Genomic DNA, 10,604 nt, shown 5'->3' on the forward strand with positions numbered 1-10,604 from the left:
AATAAATTAATTAATTTTAAAAAAAATTATAATTACTATTTAAAGAATACAAACCTCCGCCGCTAGACAATTTTCCAAATTCTTACGCTGGTCATATGCACGCACATATATACATATATATATATAATATTTTAATAAAACAATATAGATAGAGACGCTCGTGGTTTGAGAAAACCGAACGCACCTCTGCCCTTTCGCACTATCGCCGGCGCGCTCAAAAGGCCCTTTTTCTGTTTACTTGGTTGAGTAATCTATCGGGTTGTTGGTTCAATTATCGATCGGATCGAAGAGGTGAGGATTTATCTATCTGTTTCGTCAATTGGAGTTCGGTTCTTGATTTTGCTATCGAAATTGCTGTGGTTTGATGTGTTCTTGAATTAACTTTTTTGGTAAATTAGGTTAAGATTTAACATCGTATGCGTTTTTCTTTTTAACCTTGAATCTTGATGAATTCTACTGCCTAAATTCGAATTTTGGTGATACGACTAATGTGTTCTGTAGTTTCTCAGGAAGTTAAGAGTCTAGATGTTTCCAGTCTGAAGTAAAATAAAAGCTTCATGCTTGCTTGATGCTGATTGGTTTTTTTTCGTTTTTTCTAGGGCAAAGAATGAACTTTTCTAGTAGTGAGCATCTGTTTAAATTGACAAGTCTTTAGGTTTTACACGTATTAACTGCTGGTGACCCTTAATTTGGTGTTGAAAGATGTTGTTTTGTGGATGGGAAGTGGTAATGTTTCATTGGAAGACACAAATCATGGATATCTGGAATAACTATCCAAGAGGTATTCAGAAATTTAAAAAGTGAGAACAACTTTCAAACAAAAGTTCAACAATTGGGATCCCTCAAACAATCTCCCTACAACTACTTTTGAAGTTCTATTTCGTTTGGTCCTTAAACAAATAGCTTTGTGATTTCTGTCTGTCTTAGTTTCTTCTATAGCATTAAGCTTGACCTTGATAGCAAAGAGCTTGTGCGTACTTTTTAGTTACAATCATTGTCATTTCTAGTGCTCCTTCATATCCTCTTCAAATTCCCAGATCATTTTCTCATCCTTTTCTGTAACCAAGAAGTCATCTATGAAAACCAAAAGCTTATAAATTGCCCTCTTCTTCATATGGAGTAGCCTTAATTTCGCTTATGAAACATCCATATTTAACTATAAAAAAATTGATACTGAGTTCTTGGAGCTTGTTTAAGGCCATAATGCATTGAGCAGTTTGTAGACCTGATTACTATTGGGTCTATAGTTCTCTTATGGTTAGATGAAAATATCGTTGATGAAAGCTGAATGTAATGCACTTCCGTTGTTATGCTGCCGACAACGTCAGGATTAACCCTATGGTATCATGCCAATTTGCAGAAGAAACTCTACTGATAATCATATATATATATATAATTATTACATTCTTACAGATTTTGGAAAGGGAATACCAATCTTATTATTATAGATATATTTTTGAAGTCTTCTTGTCTGTCAACTTATGTTCATGCTCTCATTTTTGTCATATATAGTTCCTCTAACCTTTTTCTACCCCTCATTCTTTATGGCTCTTTCAGTCGAAATTGTTTTAAAAGTTTGATATCTGCATTGCTCCTTCACGGTGCCTTGTTCAATTTGTAATTTGTAATTATTAAACAAGGTAAGATTGGTAGAATCAAGACTTCATTCCCTTTTCGTATATGCAACCTGGACATTTGGTATGTGAATGCCCAGCTGAGAAAATAGCAATAAATAGCATCACTTAAATCATGGGCGTATGACATGTGGATGACCTGGATAGGAGCTATAGAGAACTTTTTTCATGTTGGAATTATGTATCTGTTACGCCTTCTTCCACTTGAGATTTATTCATGTATGCTGAGAACTTATCATCATTTGTCTCTAGTGATATATACTTTTTGTTGATCTTGTATTAGTTCAGTTGTAAATCATGTTGAGAAGGAAAGCAGCATCTTGTACCAATGTTGTAATTTGATGATTAGATCTTTAAAAAGCATATAAATTTTATTGGAAATCTGGTCTTATACTTGATTCTAATAATATGGCTGATTGTTGATTTCATTCTTTTAGAACAACATGACCAGCAGCCATGTATTGAGGGGCAGCAAACTCGTTTGACGCGACAAGTACTTTCTCTTCAGTTCGAGAAGCTTTGGGTTTCCTTACAAGCAACAATGGATCGCCGTGACACATCAGGATTTGTTAGTGGGGGTGGATTGTACTTTTTTCGAGACAGCTAATACTAGTTTTGTAGATAGTATCTATATACCCGGAAGTCAGGCAGACTGTTCATTAGCAACTGAGTAGTTTTGTGCAAAGATATTCTGTCATGGATGCCAGATTCAACAACCTTGGTTTTGCTGCTAACCCACCACCATATGCATTCAAGTATTTGGGCAATGCCATCCATATTGGAGGAGCCGGAGATAAATCTGTATTCCGTGCTGATACAACCTTACGACTTGATTCACAAGGGTTTGAAGTTCCTTTCCCGTCAGCTCCAAAGGGTGTGAAACGTAAGTGGAGCTTTATAGATGGTGCTGTACCTCAGCAAGTTGAAAATCTGCTAGATCTTCGCCTTGGGAACTCATCAAGTTCTTCAGACAGTAAGGGGAGTACGGCAACTGTATGCTCATCAATGTCTTCAGCCAAGGAATCAGAAGAGGAATCTCCAATGGATCTGGAACTGGACTTTAGTCTCCATCTTGGCGGCGATAAATTATCAGGGACAGACAAATCAACTAGCTCTAATATGAAATTGCTGAATGTGTGCCCTGAGGTTGATCTACAATTGAGCCTTTCCAGTGGCCCCGCTCATTCTGATATCACATCTATCCACCCAAGAGCTGATGCACCTAAAAGTTGCACCAAGTTGGTCGGTGACTCTGGAGGTTACACTGATGAAGCATCCACAAGAATTGCCTCAATAGAGTTTCAAACTACTCAGAGCTTGGGAAACCAGAATTTCGTCGATCAAACTGTGGGACAAAAGAAGACAACATCTCCATCTCTCTCCTCAAGCCTTATAACAACACCGAAAAGCTCAGTCACCTGCACTTCCGGGGTAACACAGTCACAACAGCAGCATCGTACTAGCAGTACTAAACAGTGTCAATTTCAGGGATGTTTGAAGGGTGCAAGAGGGGCCTCTGGTCTTTGTATTGCTCATGGGGGTGGTCGCAGGTGCCAGCGTACTGGCTGCCACAAAGGAGCAGAGGGTCGAACTGCATTTTGTAAGGCTCATGGTGGTGGTCGCCGGTGTGAATTTTTGGGCTGTACAAAGAGCGCTGAAGGCCGCACAGATTTCTGTATTGCTCATGGTGGTGGCCGGCGATGCAGTCATGAAGGATGCACTCGGGCTGCCAGAGGAAAATCTGGTTTGTGCATTCGGCATGGTGGTGGGAAGAGATGCCAGATGGAAAACTGCACAAAAAGCGCTGAAGGCCTCTCTGGTCTCTGCATCTCTCATGGAGGTGGTCGCCGTTGTCAATATCCTGAATGCACCAAGGGGGCTCAAGGAAGCACGATGTTTTGCAAGGCCCATGGCGGCGGAAAACGGTGCACGTATCCAGGTTGTAACAAGGGTGCAGAAGGAAGCACCCCCTTCTGCAAAGGCCATGGAGGTGGAAAACGATGCTCATTCCAAGGCGGTGGGATTTGCCCCAAGAGTGTGCATGGGGGCACCCTTTACTGTGTAGCTCATGGTGGTGGAAAGAGGTGTGCTGTTCCTGAGTGTACAAAGAGTGCTAGGGGACGTACTGACTTTTGTGTTCGTCATGGCGGAGGCAAGCGATGCAGATTTGAAGGGTGTGGGAAAAGTGCTCAGGGAAGCACTGATTTCTGCAAGGCTCATGGTGGAGGCAAGAGGTGCTCCTGGGGCCACCCCGGTTCTGAATTTGGTTGCAGTGATGTTCCTTGCAGCACATTTGCTCGTGGTAGAATGGGGCTTTGTGCATCTCATAGTTCTCTTGTTCTGGATAAAAGGGTTCATGGTGGCGCTACTGTGGGAATTGTTGCCGAGGATTCCAAATCTGATCAATCTGCTATGGCAAATCCAAAAATTTCTGATGAAGACATGAATGTTGACATTGCTAAGACAGGGGATAGTTCGAACTGCTATGGAAGCAAACCATCGTCAGAAAACATACCAGAAGGAAGAGTTCATGGAGGTAATCTGATGGCCATGCTCGCACACAGTCGGGGATTCAATTATTCAAATAACTAATGTACTATGCTGGCCCCTTGGAGCCTGGGAAGTGTTTCGCAACGTTGCAGACCTGGACGAAAGGTAGAATCTGTTGCCTGCCTGCCTATTTATCTCTGCCAATCTTCGAATTTACATTTAAAGAACCATGATTAGGCTTGTATTATTGTTATTATCTGTTGTTCTGTGAGATGGTGTGTCAGTTGTTTCAATGTGAAACACACTCTTGTTTTTATTTGTTTGGCATTTGTCACAATTGCAACTCAGGCAAATGTGTGGTGATGATAATAAAGGGTAATTGGAACTTGTGTGTGTTGGTTTTGTACTTGTGTTTTTATGCAAATGGTAATGTATGTTTGGTATTGTTCTACTTTTTGTATCAGCATATGTTTTTTTATGCCACAATTGACTTCTGCCATATGCCTTTTGTGAGATACTGTCTTTGCCGATAGCGTCTTACTTCCTGTCGATTATATTTTCAATTTTATTAATGTATTCGTATTTGGAATGCAACAAGCGCTTGTAGTCCAACGGTTAGGATAATTGCCTTCCAAGCAATAGACCCGGGTTCGACTCCCGGCAAACGCATGCTTTTCCACTTTCTTTTTTGGGATTTTTAATCTCGTGTCCAATATCGTTTTTTTCTGCAGATTTTTTGGTGGAGTAGGTAGTAATGATGTTTACACTGCGTTTTCGTCGCCGGTGTAAATCATGTGAAAAGAGGGTTGAAAGCTTTAACGCCATCCACAGTCGGGAGCTCTGATGTGATGCTTGCCCAAACCCTTACATTCCTTCCTCGTCAAGATCAGTCAACGTCGCCGTAGCCGACAAAAATCCGTACTGAAACCGCCGGACACTTTCTTCAATCTCGATTCTTGATCAGCACTGGAATTGGATGCCCTCACCAGCAATTAATCCTTCACTATGGGTAACAATAGCAGCGGTTCGACCCCTCAAAACAGAAGCCTTTTTCAGCCAAACGCCGCCGCGGCGCCTCCCGTCCCCACCGGCCGCGTCCTCGGAAATCCTATTTCCGACATCAATTCCGTTTATATTTTCAGCAGGGAGCTTGGGCACGGCCAATTCGGCGTGACCCGCCTCGTCATCCACCGGGCTACGATGGAGACCTTCGCCTGCAAATCAATTGCGACGCGGAAGCTCGTCAAGCCTAGCGACCTCGCTGCCGTCCGCCGCGAGGTGCAGATTATGCACCATCTGACCGGCCACCGGAACATCGTGGAGTTGAAAGAGGTTTTCGAGGATCGACTCCATGTACATTTGGTGATGGAGCTCTGCGCCGGCGGGGAGCTCTTCGACCGGATTATCGCCAAGGGGCATTACTCCGAGCGCGAGGCGGCGGCGCTCTGCCGGCAGATTGTCACGGTGGTGCACGCCTGCCATTCCATGGGGGTTATGCATAGGGATTTGAAGCCCGAGAATTTCTTGTTCTTGGAATCCGATGATGATTCCCCTCTCAAGGCTACAGATTTTGGGCTCTCTGTTTTCACAAAGCCTGGTAAATTTCTCTGTCCTAAATTTGGTATCCTTCTTGTCCGAACAATCTCTGCCCTGTCCATATGTGTGTTCGTCTGATTGCAGGTGACATATTCAAAGATCTTGTTGGCAGTGCTTACTACGTTGCTCCTGAAGTATTGCGTAGAAGTTATGGGACTGAAGCCGACATTTGGAGTGCTGGAGTGATCCTATATGTTTTACTAAGTGGGATTCCCCCCTTCTGGGGACGTGAGTTTTTTGATCTTCTTCACTTGTTTAATCGAAGATGGCCGTGATTAAATTTGTGTCTTTTAATTTCAGCAAACGATAGGTGCATTTTCGATGCTATTCTGCGAGGACATCTGGATTTCAGCTTCGATGTTTGGCAATCAGTGTCGACTAGTGCCAAAGATCTTGTAATGAAGATGCTGGAAGCGGACCCGAAAAAACGAGCCACTGCTGTGGAAGTTTTAAGTGTGTGCTGCGTCTTTGCAACTTCATGTTTTAATGTTTTGATGACTCTGAGGTTTTGATTGCCTGAATTTCGATTGTGCAGGCCATCCGTGGATAAGGGAAGACAGCGATGTCTCCGACGAGCCTCTTGATATTGCTGTCTTGTCTAGATTGAAGCAATTTCATGCTACCAATAAGCTCAAGAAAGTTGCTCTTAAGGTTGTCTTGTATCCGTTGTAGCACGTTCTTGCATTCGATTCGATGAATTGTAAATGTTGGCATTGTTAGTAGGTGGTTGCTGAAAATTTGTCTGGAGAAGAGATAGCGGGATTGATGGAGCTGTTCAAATCGATGGACATGGATAACAGTGGAACGATCACTCTTGAAGAGTTGAAAAATGGTTTGTCGAATTTGGGTTCAAAGGTTTCCGAATCGGAAGTCAGGAAGTTAATGGAAGCGGTAACCTCATAATCTTACATTGTCTTCATATGATTGTCTGTTTATAACATTCCCTATTTGTCTTGGTGCACATTTGTAATGACGTCGAAATGGATTGTTTTCACTCAGGCTGATGTGGATGGAAATGGGATGATTGACTACATTGAATTCGTTACATCGACAATGCATATGAATCGAATGGAGAGGGAAAACCGACTCTACAAAGCGTTCGAGTATTTTGACAAGGACAAGAGCGGGTAGACTGCGATTTTCTTGCAAGCATTTATAGACGTTCCAATGCATATATGGTGATTCTTTTATTACAATTCAGGTACATCACTGTCGAAGAATTAGAGCACGCTTTGAAGGAGTACCACATCAGCGCTAGAGCAATTACCGACATTCTTGTAGAAGTCGACACTGACCGGGTAACGCTGTCTCGGAAAACATACCTTTAGCGTTGGAGATGCTAGTGAATTAAACTAAACTAACTCATGGCTTGGTTGTGCAGGATGGGAAGATAAACTATGATGAGTTTGTTGTAATGATGAGGAAAGGCTATCCTGACTTGTAAACAAATGATCAAAGAATTACAGACAGACAACATTGTATACATTTACAAGACAACGTTGTATTTGTTGATTATGAATGAAGAGGAGTGTCTTTCATCTTTTTATTGTTCTGTTCTGCTGTCTTTATCTTTACTGCAGTTCTAATCAGGAAAACAATTAAAACGTGGTTTACTGTTTGGGGTTGGGGAGAATTTTTTTTATTGGAAGCAGTGAACTTTGGGCAAGGAATGGTTAATTATTTGACCAAATCATGTAATAAGATAAGATAATGGGACAAACATGACAGGAATGATTTGTTTGGTAGATGGAAGAAGCAGCTGATGAAAGTTCCTGTCCTCTTTCCCCTGCCATTAAAGAACAGAAAGCAACCCAATAAATTTTCTTTCTTTTCTTACATTCTCCATCGTCAAATTTACTACTTGTATTATTATTTTTTTTTTATCTTCTTGGCTATTTATAGGTTAATATAATAAGGTGAGGAAAAATCTGGAGCAATTTCGGTCGAGTTAGGGTTCTTTGTGCTCTACAAAAATGCGTGACAACCCGATTTTTGTCCAATCACTTCCTCCGCCAATTTAGGGCTTTGATGCACCATCCCAGTGCTAATCTGATGCTGAGCTTCAATTGCGTTCATTCGCTACCTCTTCGCCCCCGCCGCTACACCTCCACTCCTTGGGTTTGGGTTCCCAAATTCACAGCCAAATCGCCATTTTCGTCTAGCTCGAGCTTTCGGGGTGTGGATGCTCGTCAGAGGTTATCGACCAAGGTATGTGATTGATGTTATGGGTAGTTCGTTGGCTACGGTGATTGATCGATTTCTGTGGTCAAGCGGGTGTGAAGATGTGTGGTGGGTCTTTGTCTGCGATTTGATTGTGCTTGTTTATGTGTAGAAATAATTTCTTCATTCGCGTGTTTATGCATCTGTGCTTTTAATGGCTGAAATGGTTTCCAGTATTGAATCAATATATCTTTGTAACAGTCAGATTCTTGCTAATCTTATAGAGTTCATCTGTGTGTTCTTACTAAGTCTAGTGAATTCATTTAGGAGCCATTAGTTTGTCTACTACTGGAAAACGATTCAGGATCTTGGAGTGATTCACAGACGTGCAAAGTGTGTTTGCGTAAGTTATTTGTGTTCATGTGTTTCAGAAGTGGAGAATCTCTTGCTTTAGGCATGACGAAATACCGCCTGCCAATCTGAATCAAGAGTCTTCAGAGGAGCTTCTTCATGACTCAGAGAAGCCCGGGAGTAATAAATTCAGTGGCAGAAGAAGCTGGGTGTCCAAGGTTGTAGAGGTGATATTTTTTTTGATGATATGTTGTTGTTTGTTTAATCGATACTAATTGTTGGCATCACAAATTGTAAGCCTCGTGCGTATTATTCTGCATAAATTTAGTCTGTTTTCTCTTTGTGAAGGATTAGTTAATGGATATTACTGTGATGCACGACCAAGATACTCTTTTAGCTTCTGTGTTTAGAACAAGACTCTTATGGTTAAATGGTTGGAATTTGAGATGATATTTGTCCTGACTCAAGGAAATAGTGTAAAACGATTTTGATGATGAAAGGGAACTAGGCTGTAAGGTTGGATATCAGGAACTTGCTGCTTTTTATTTACATTTTAGGTGTTGTTACTTATTGTGTATGTCGGTTTTTGTGGGGTGATTTAAGATGATTGAGTTCAAATGTTATAACGAAATGAATTTGCACAAATCGAATAAGAATGCGTTTCTACAACACGTCATGCTATGTTCTTGTTTTTATTATAATGTAGGAGATATTGTGATGATATAATAATGTAGGAGATATTGTGATGATTGCATATGATAGGAACATCAAAAAACACTAATAAAGGGATAATTTTACTTTCGTTTTCAAATTACAAATGCACTTTTTAGTGTAATTGGTTTATTACAAAGTAGGTGACAGTTGCGGCAGGATTTTCAAAGGCATAATATGCACATTTTTTTCTTACACTATTGTTTTCCGGATTACGTTGGCACTTTTTAGAGTTCTTGTTTTTTATTACAAAGTAGATGAAGTTGCGATGATTTCATATTCTATGAACTTCAAAAACATAATAATCATGTTTATTACTTTCGTTTTCCAGATTACAAAATCACTTTTCAGTGTGAGTGTGAAGCCATGGACTGTGCCATGGACTGCAGAGACTATCCTAAAGGCAAAAAGTTACAATAAATTTTTCAGTTTCTATCGCATCATTAACAAATTCAGTATATTACCATTTGGAATTCAAAATGTTTGCAATAAAATGGATGAAACTCGATTAAACTCCTCACTTTGTCAATTTCATCGCAATGTAGGTGACGCTCCTCTGGATTGTATCTTTCTGGTTCGTGGGGTCGTGGATGATCCCGTTCGGAGCTCATATCGTCGGTTTCAACAAGGAATTGCTCACATTTAGAGGACAGGCTTTGTTCAGCCTTCTGACGGACGTAACTGAAGGCCTCGCCGGAATTCTAATTCTCCATCGCTGCTTGTCTCAGTTCCGGCCCCTTCCGCCCGACTGGTTCAAATTTAGCCTAAGAGGGAACTGGATGATCGACGTATTGATCGGCTGCTTCATGTTCCCTTTGGTCAATTATCTCTCTCAATTCAACCTCAATTTATTGCCCATCCTGCCTTCGACTCCCGTGACGCTTTCGAGCGTCGAGCAGTCGATAATGGCGCGTGACCCTATTGCGATGGCGCTGTATGCGTTAGTTCTCGTCGTGTGCGCGCCCCTTTGGGAGGAAATTGTGTTCCGAGGCTTCCTTCTGCCGTCGCTGACTAAATACATGCCGGTTTGGTGCTCAATTTTGGTCAGCTCGTTCGCGTTTGCGCTGGCGCATTTCAATGTTCAGAGGATGCTGCCGCTGATTTTCCTTGGGGTTGTGATGGGCGGAAGCTATGCCCGGTCGAGGAACCTGTTGCCGTCGATGCTATTACACAGCCTGTGGAATGGATTCGTGTTCTTGGACTTGATGAAGTGAAAAATGCTCGTCGGCGGGCTCTGATTCTGATTCGTCGCCGGTGTAGACAATGTAGGAAGGCTATGTCTTAAGAGTAGCAGTTTATCCATGCTCTAATGTTATTATTCAAAGGTGTAAATGTCAGGAATAATAGCCATCGAATTCTTATTGCCTAAATTATTTTGTAAGAAAGTTTGAAAAATAAAATTTTTGTCAGAAGTGGGATTTGAACCCACGCCCTCTTACGAAGACCAGAACTTGAGTCTGGCGCCTTAGACCACTCGGCCATCCTGACTTTTATTTTTAAATGATATAAAGAATTTTATTAATTGAAGAAATGTTTGGACAGCTGCATCGAAAGAAGTTGCTGCTGGAGTCACGTGGGCTGCACGAGGTTTCCAAAAATAGAAAGCTCTTATCTCTAGAAGATAAGGTTGGTGGACTGGAGTGCCGACAAAGACAGCAGCCA

The 10,604-nt window shown here is 41.5% G+C and overlaps 3 protein-coding genes and 2 non-coding genes across 8 annotated transcripts; 4 read left to right on the plus strand and 1 right to left on the minus strand.

The window, feature by feature from the left end:
* The first annotated feature begins 126 nt into the window (after positions 1-126).
* Positions 127-4,575, plus strand: LOC127255590 (uncharacterized). The gene is made up of 2 exons (XM_051281201.1): positions 127-291; positions 2,072-4,575. The coding sequence occupies exon 2, from the start codon at positions 2,331-2,333 to the stop codon at positions 4,224-4,226; it is 1,896 nt and encodes a 631-aa protein (XP_051137158.1). The 5' UTR covers positions 127-291; positions 2,072-2,330; the 3' UTR covers positions 4,227-4,575.
* A 146-nt stretch (positions 4,576-4,721) lies between these two features.
* On the plus strand, positions 4,722-4,793 carry TRNAG-UCC (transfer RNA glycine (anticodon UCC)). The gene has a single exon. It is a non-coding gene; the product is annotated as a tRNA-Gly (tRNA).
* A 39-nt stretch (positions 4,794-4,832) lies between these two features.
* LOC127255970 (calcium-dependent protein kinase 1-like) lies at positions 4,833-7,266 on the plus strand. Of its 2 annotated transcripts, none has more exons than XM_051281778.1 (8): positions 4,833-5,721; positions 5,805-5,924; positions 6,021-6,173; positions 6,256-6,371; positions 6,444-6,611; positions 6,720-6,847; positions 6,922-7,018; positions 7,102-7,266. In XM_051281778.1, exons 1-8 carry the CDS (start codon positions 5,130-5,132, stop codon positions 7,162-7,164), a joined length of 1,437 nt encoding a protein of 478 aa, XP_051137735.1. In that variant the 5' UTR covers positions 4,833-5,129; the 3' UTR covers positions 7,165-7,266. The 2 variants fall into 2 exon arrangements, with proteins under 2 accessions (XP_051137735.1, XP_051137734.1); XM_051281777.1 differs by having other exon boundaries at positions 4,835-5,721; positions 5,805-5,948.
* Positions 7,267-7,515: 249 nt separating this feature from the next.
* On the plus strand, positions 7,516-10,375 carry LOC127255971 (uncharacterized). Of its 3 annotated transcripts, none has more exons than XM_051281781.1 (4): positions 7,516-7,928; positions 8,312-8,449; positions 9,274-9,345; positions 9,488-10,375. In XM_051281781.1, exons 1-4 carry the CDS (start codon positions 7,749-7,751, stop codon positions 10,154-10,156), a joined length of 1,059 nt encoding a protein of 352 aa, XP_051137738.1. In that variant the 5' UTR covers positions 7,516-7,748; the 3' UTR covers positions 10,157-10,375. The 3 variants fall into 3 exon arrangements, with proteins under 3 accessions (XP_051137738.1, XP_051137739.1, XP_051137737.1); XM_051281780.1 differs by having other exon boundaries at positions 7,521-7,928; positions 8,312-8,458; XM_051281782.1 differs by lacking the exon at positions 9,274-9,345 and having other exon boundaries at positions 8,312-8,458.
* Positions 10,347-10,430, minus strand: TRNAL-CAA (transfer RNA leucine (anticodon CAA)). Its single transcript has one exon. It is a non-coding gene; the product is annotated as a tRNA-Leu (tRNA).
* Positions 10,431-10,604: the final 174 nt, after the last annotated feature.

Source organism: Andrographis paniculata, unplaced genomic scaffold (genome assembly GCF_009805555.1).
Source record: "Andrographis paniculata isolate CXL003 unplaced genomic scaffold, ASM980555v1 Contig54END, whole genome shotgun sequence".
Taxonomy (NCBI): Eukaryota; Viridiplantae; Streptophyta; class Magnoliopsida; order Lamiales; family Acanthaceae; genus Andrographis; species Andrographis paniculata.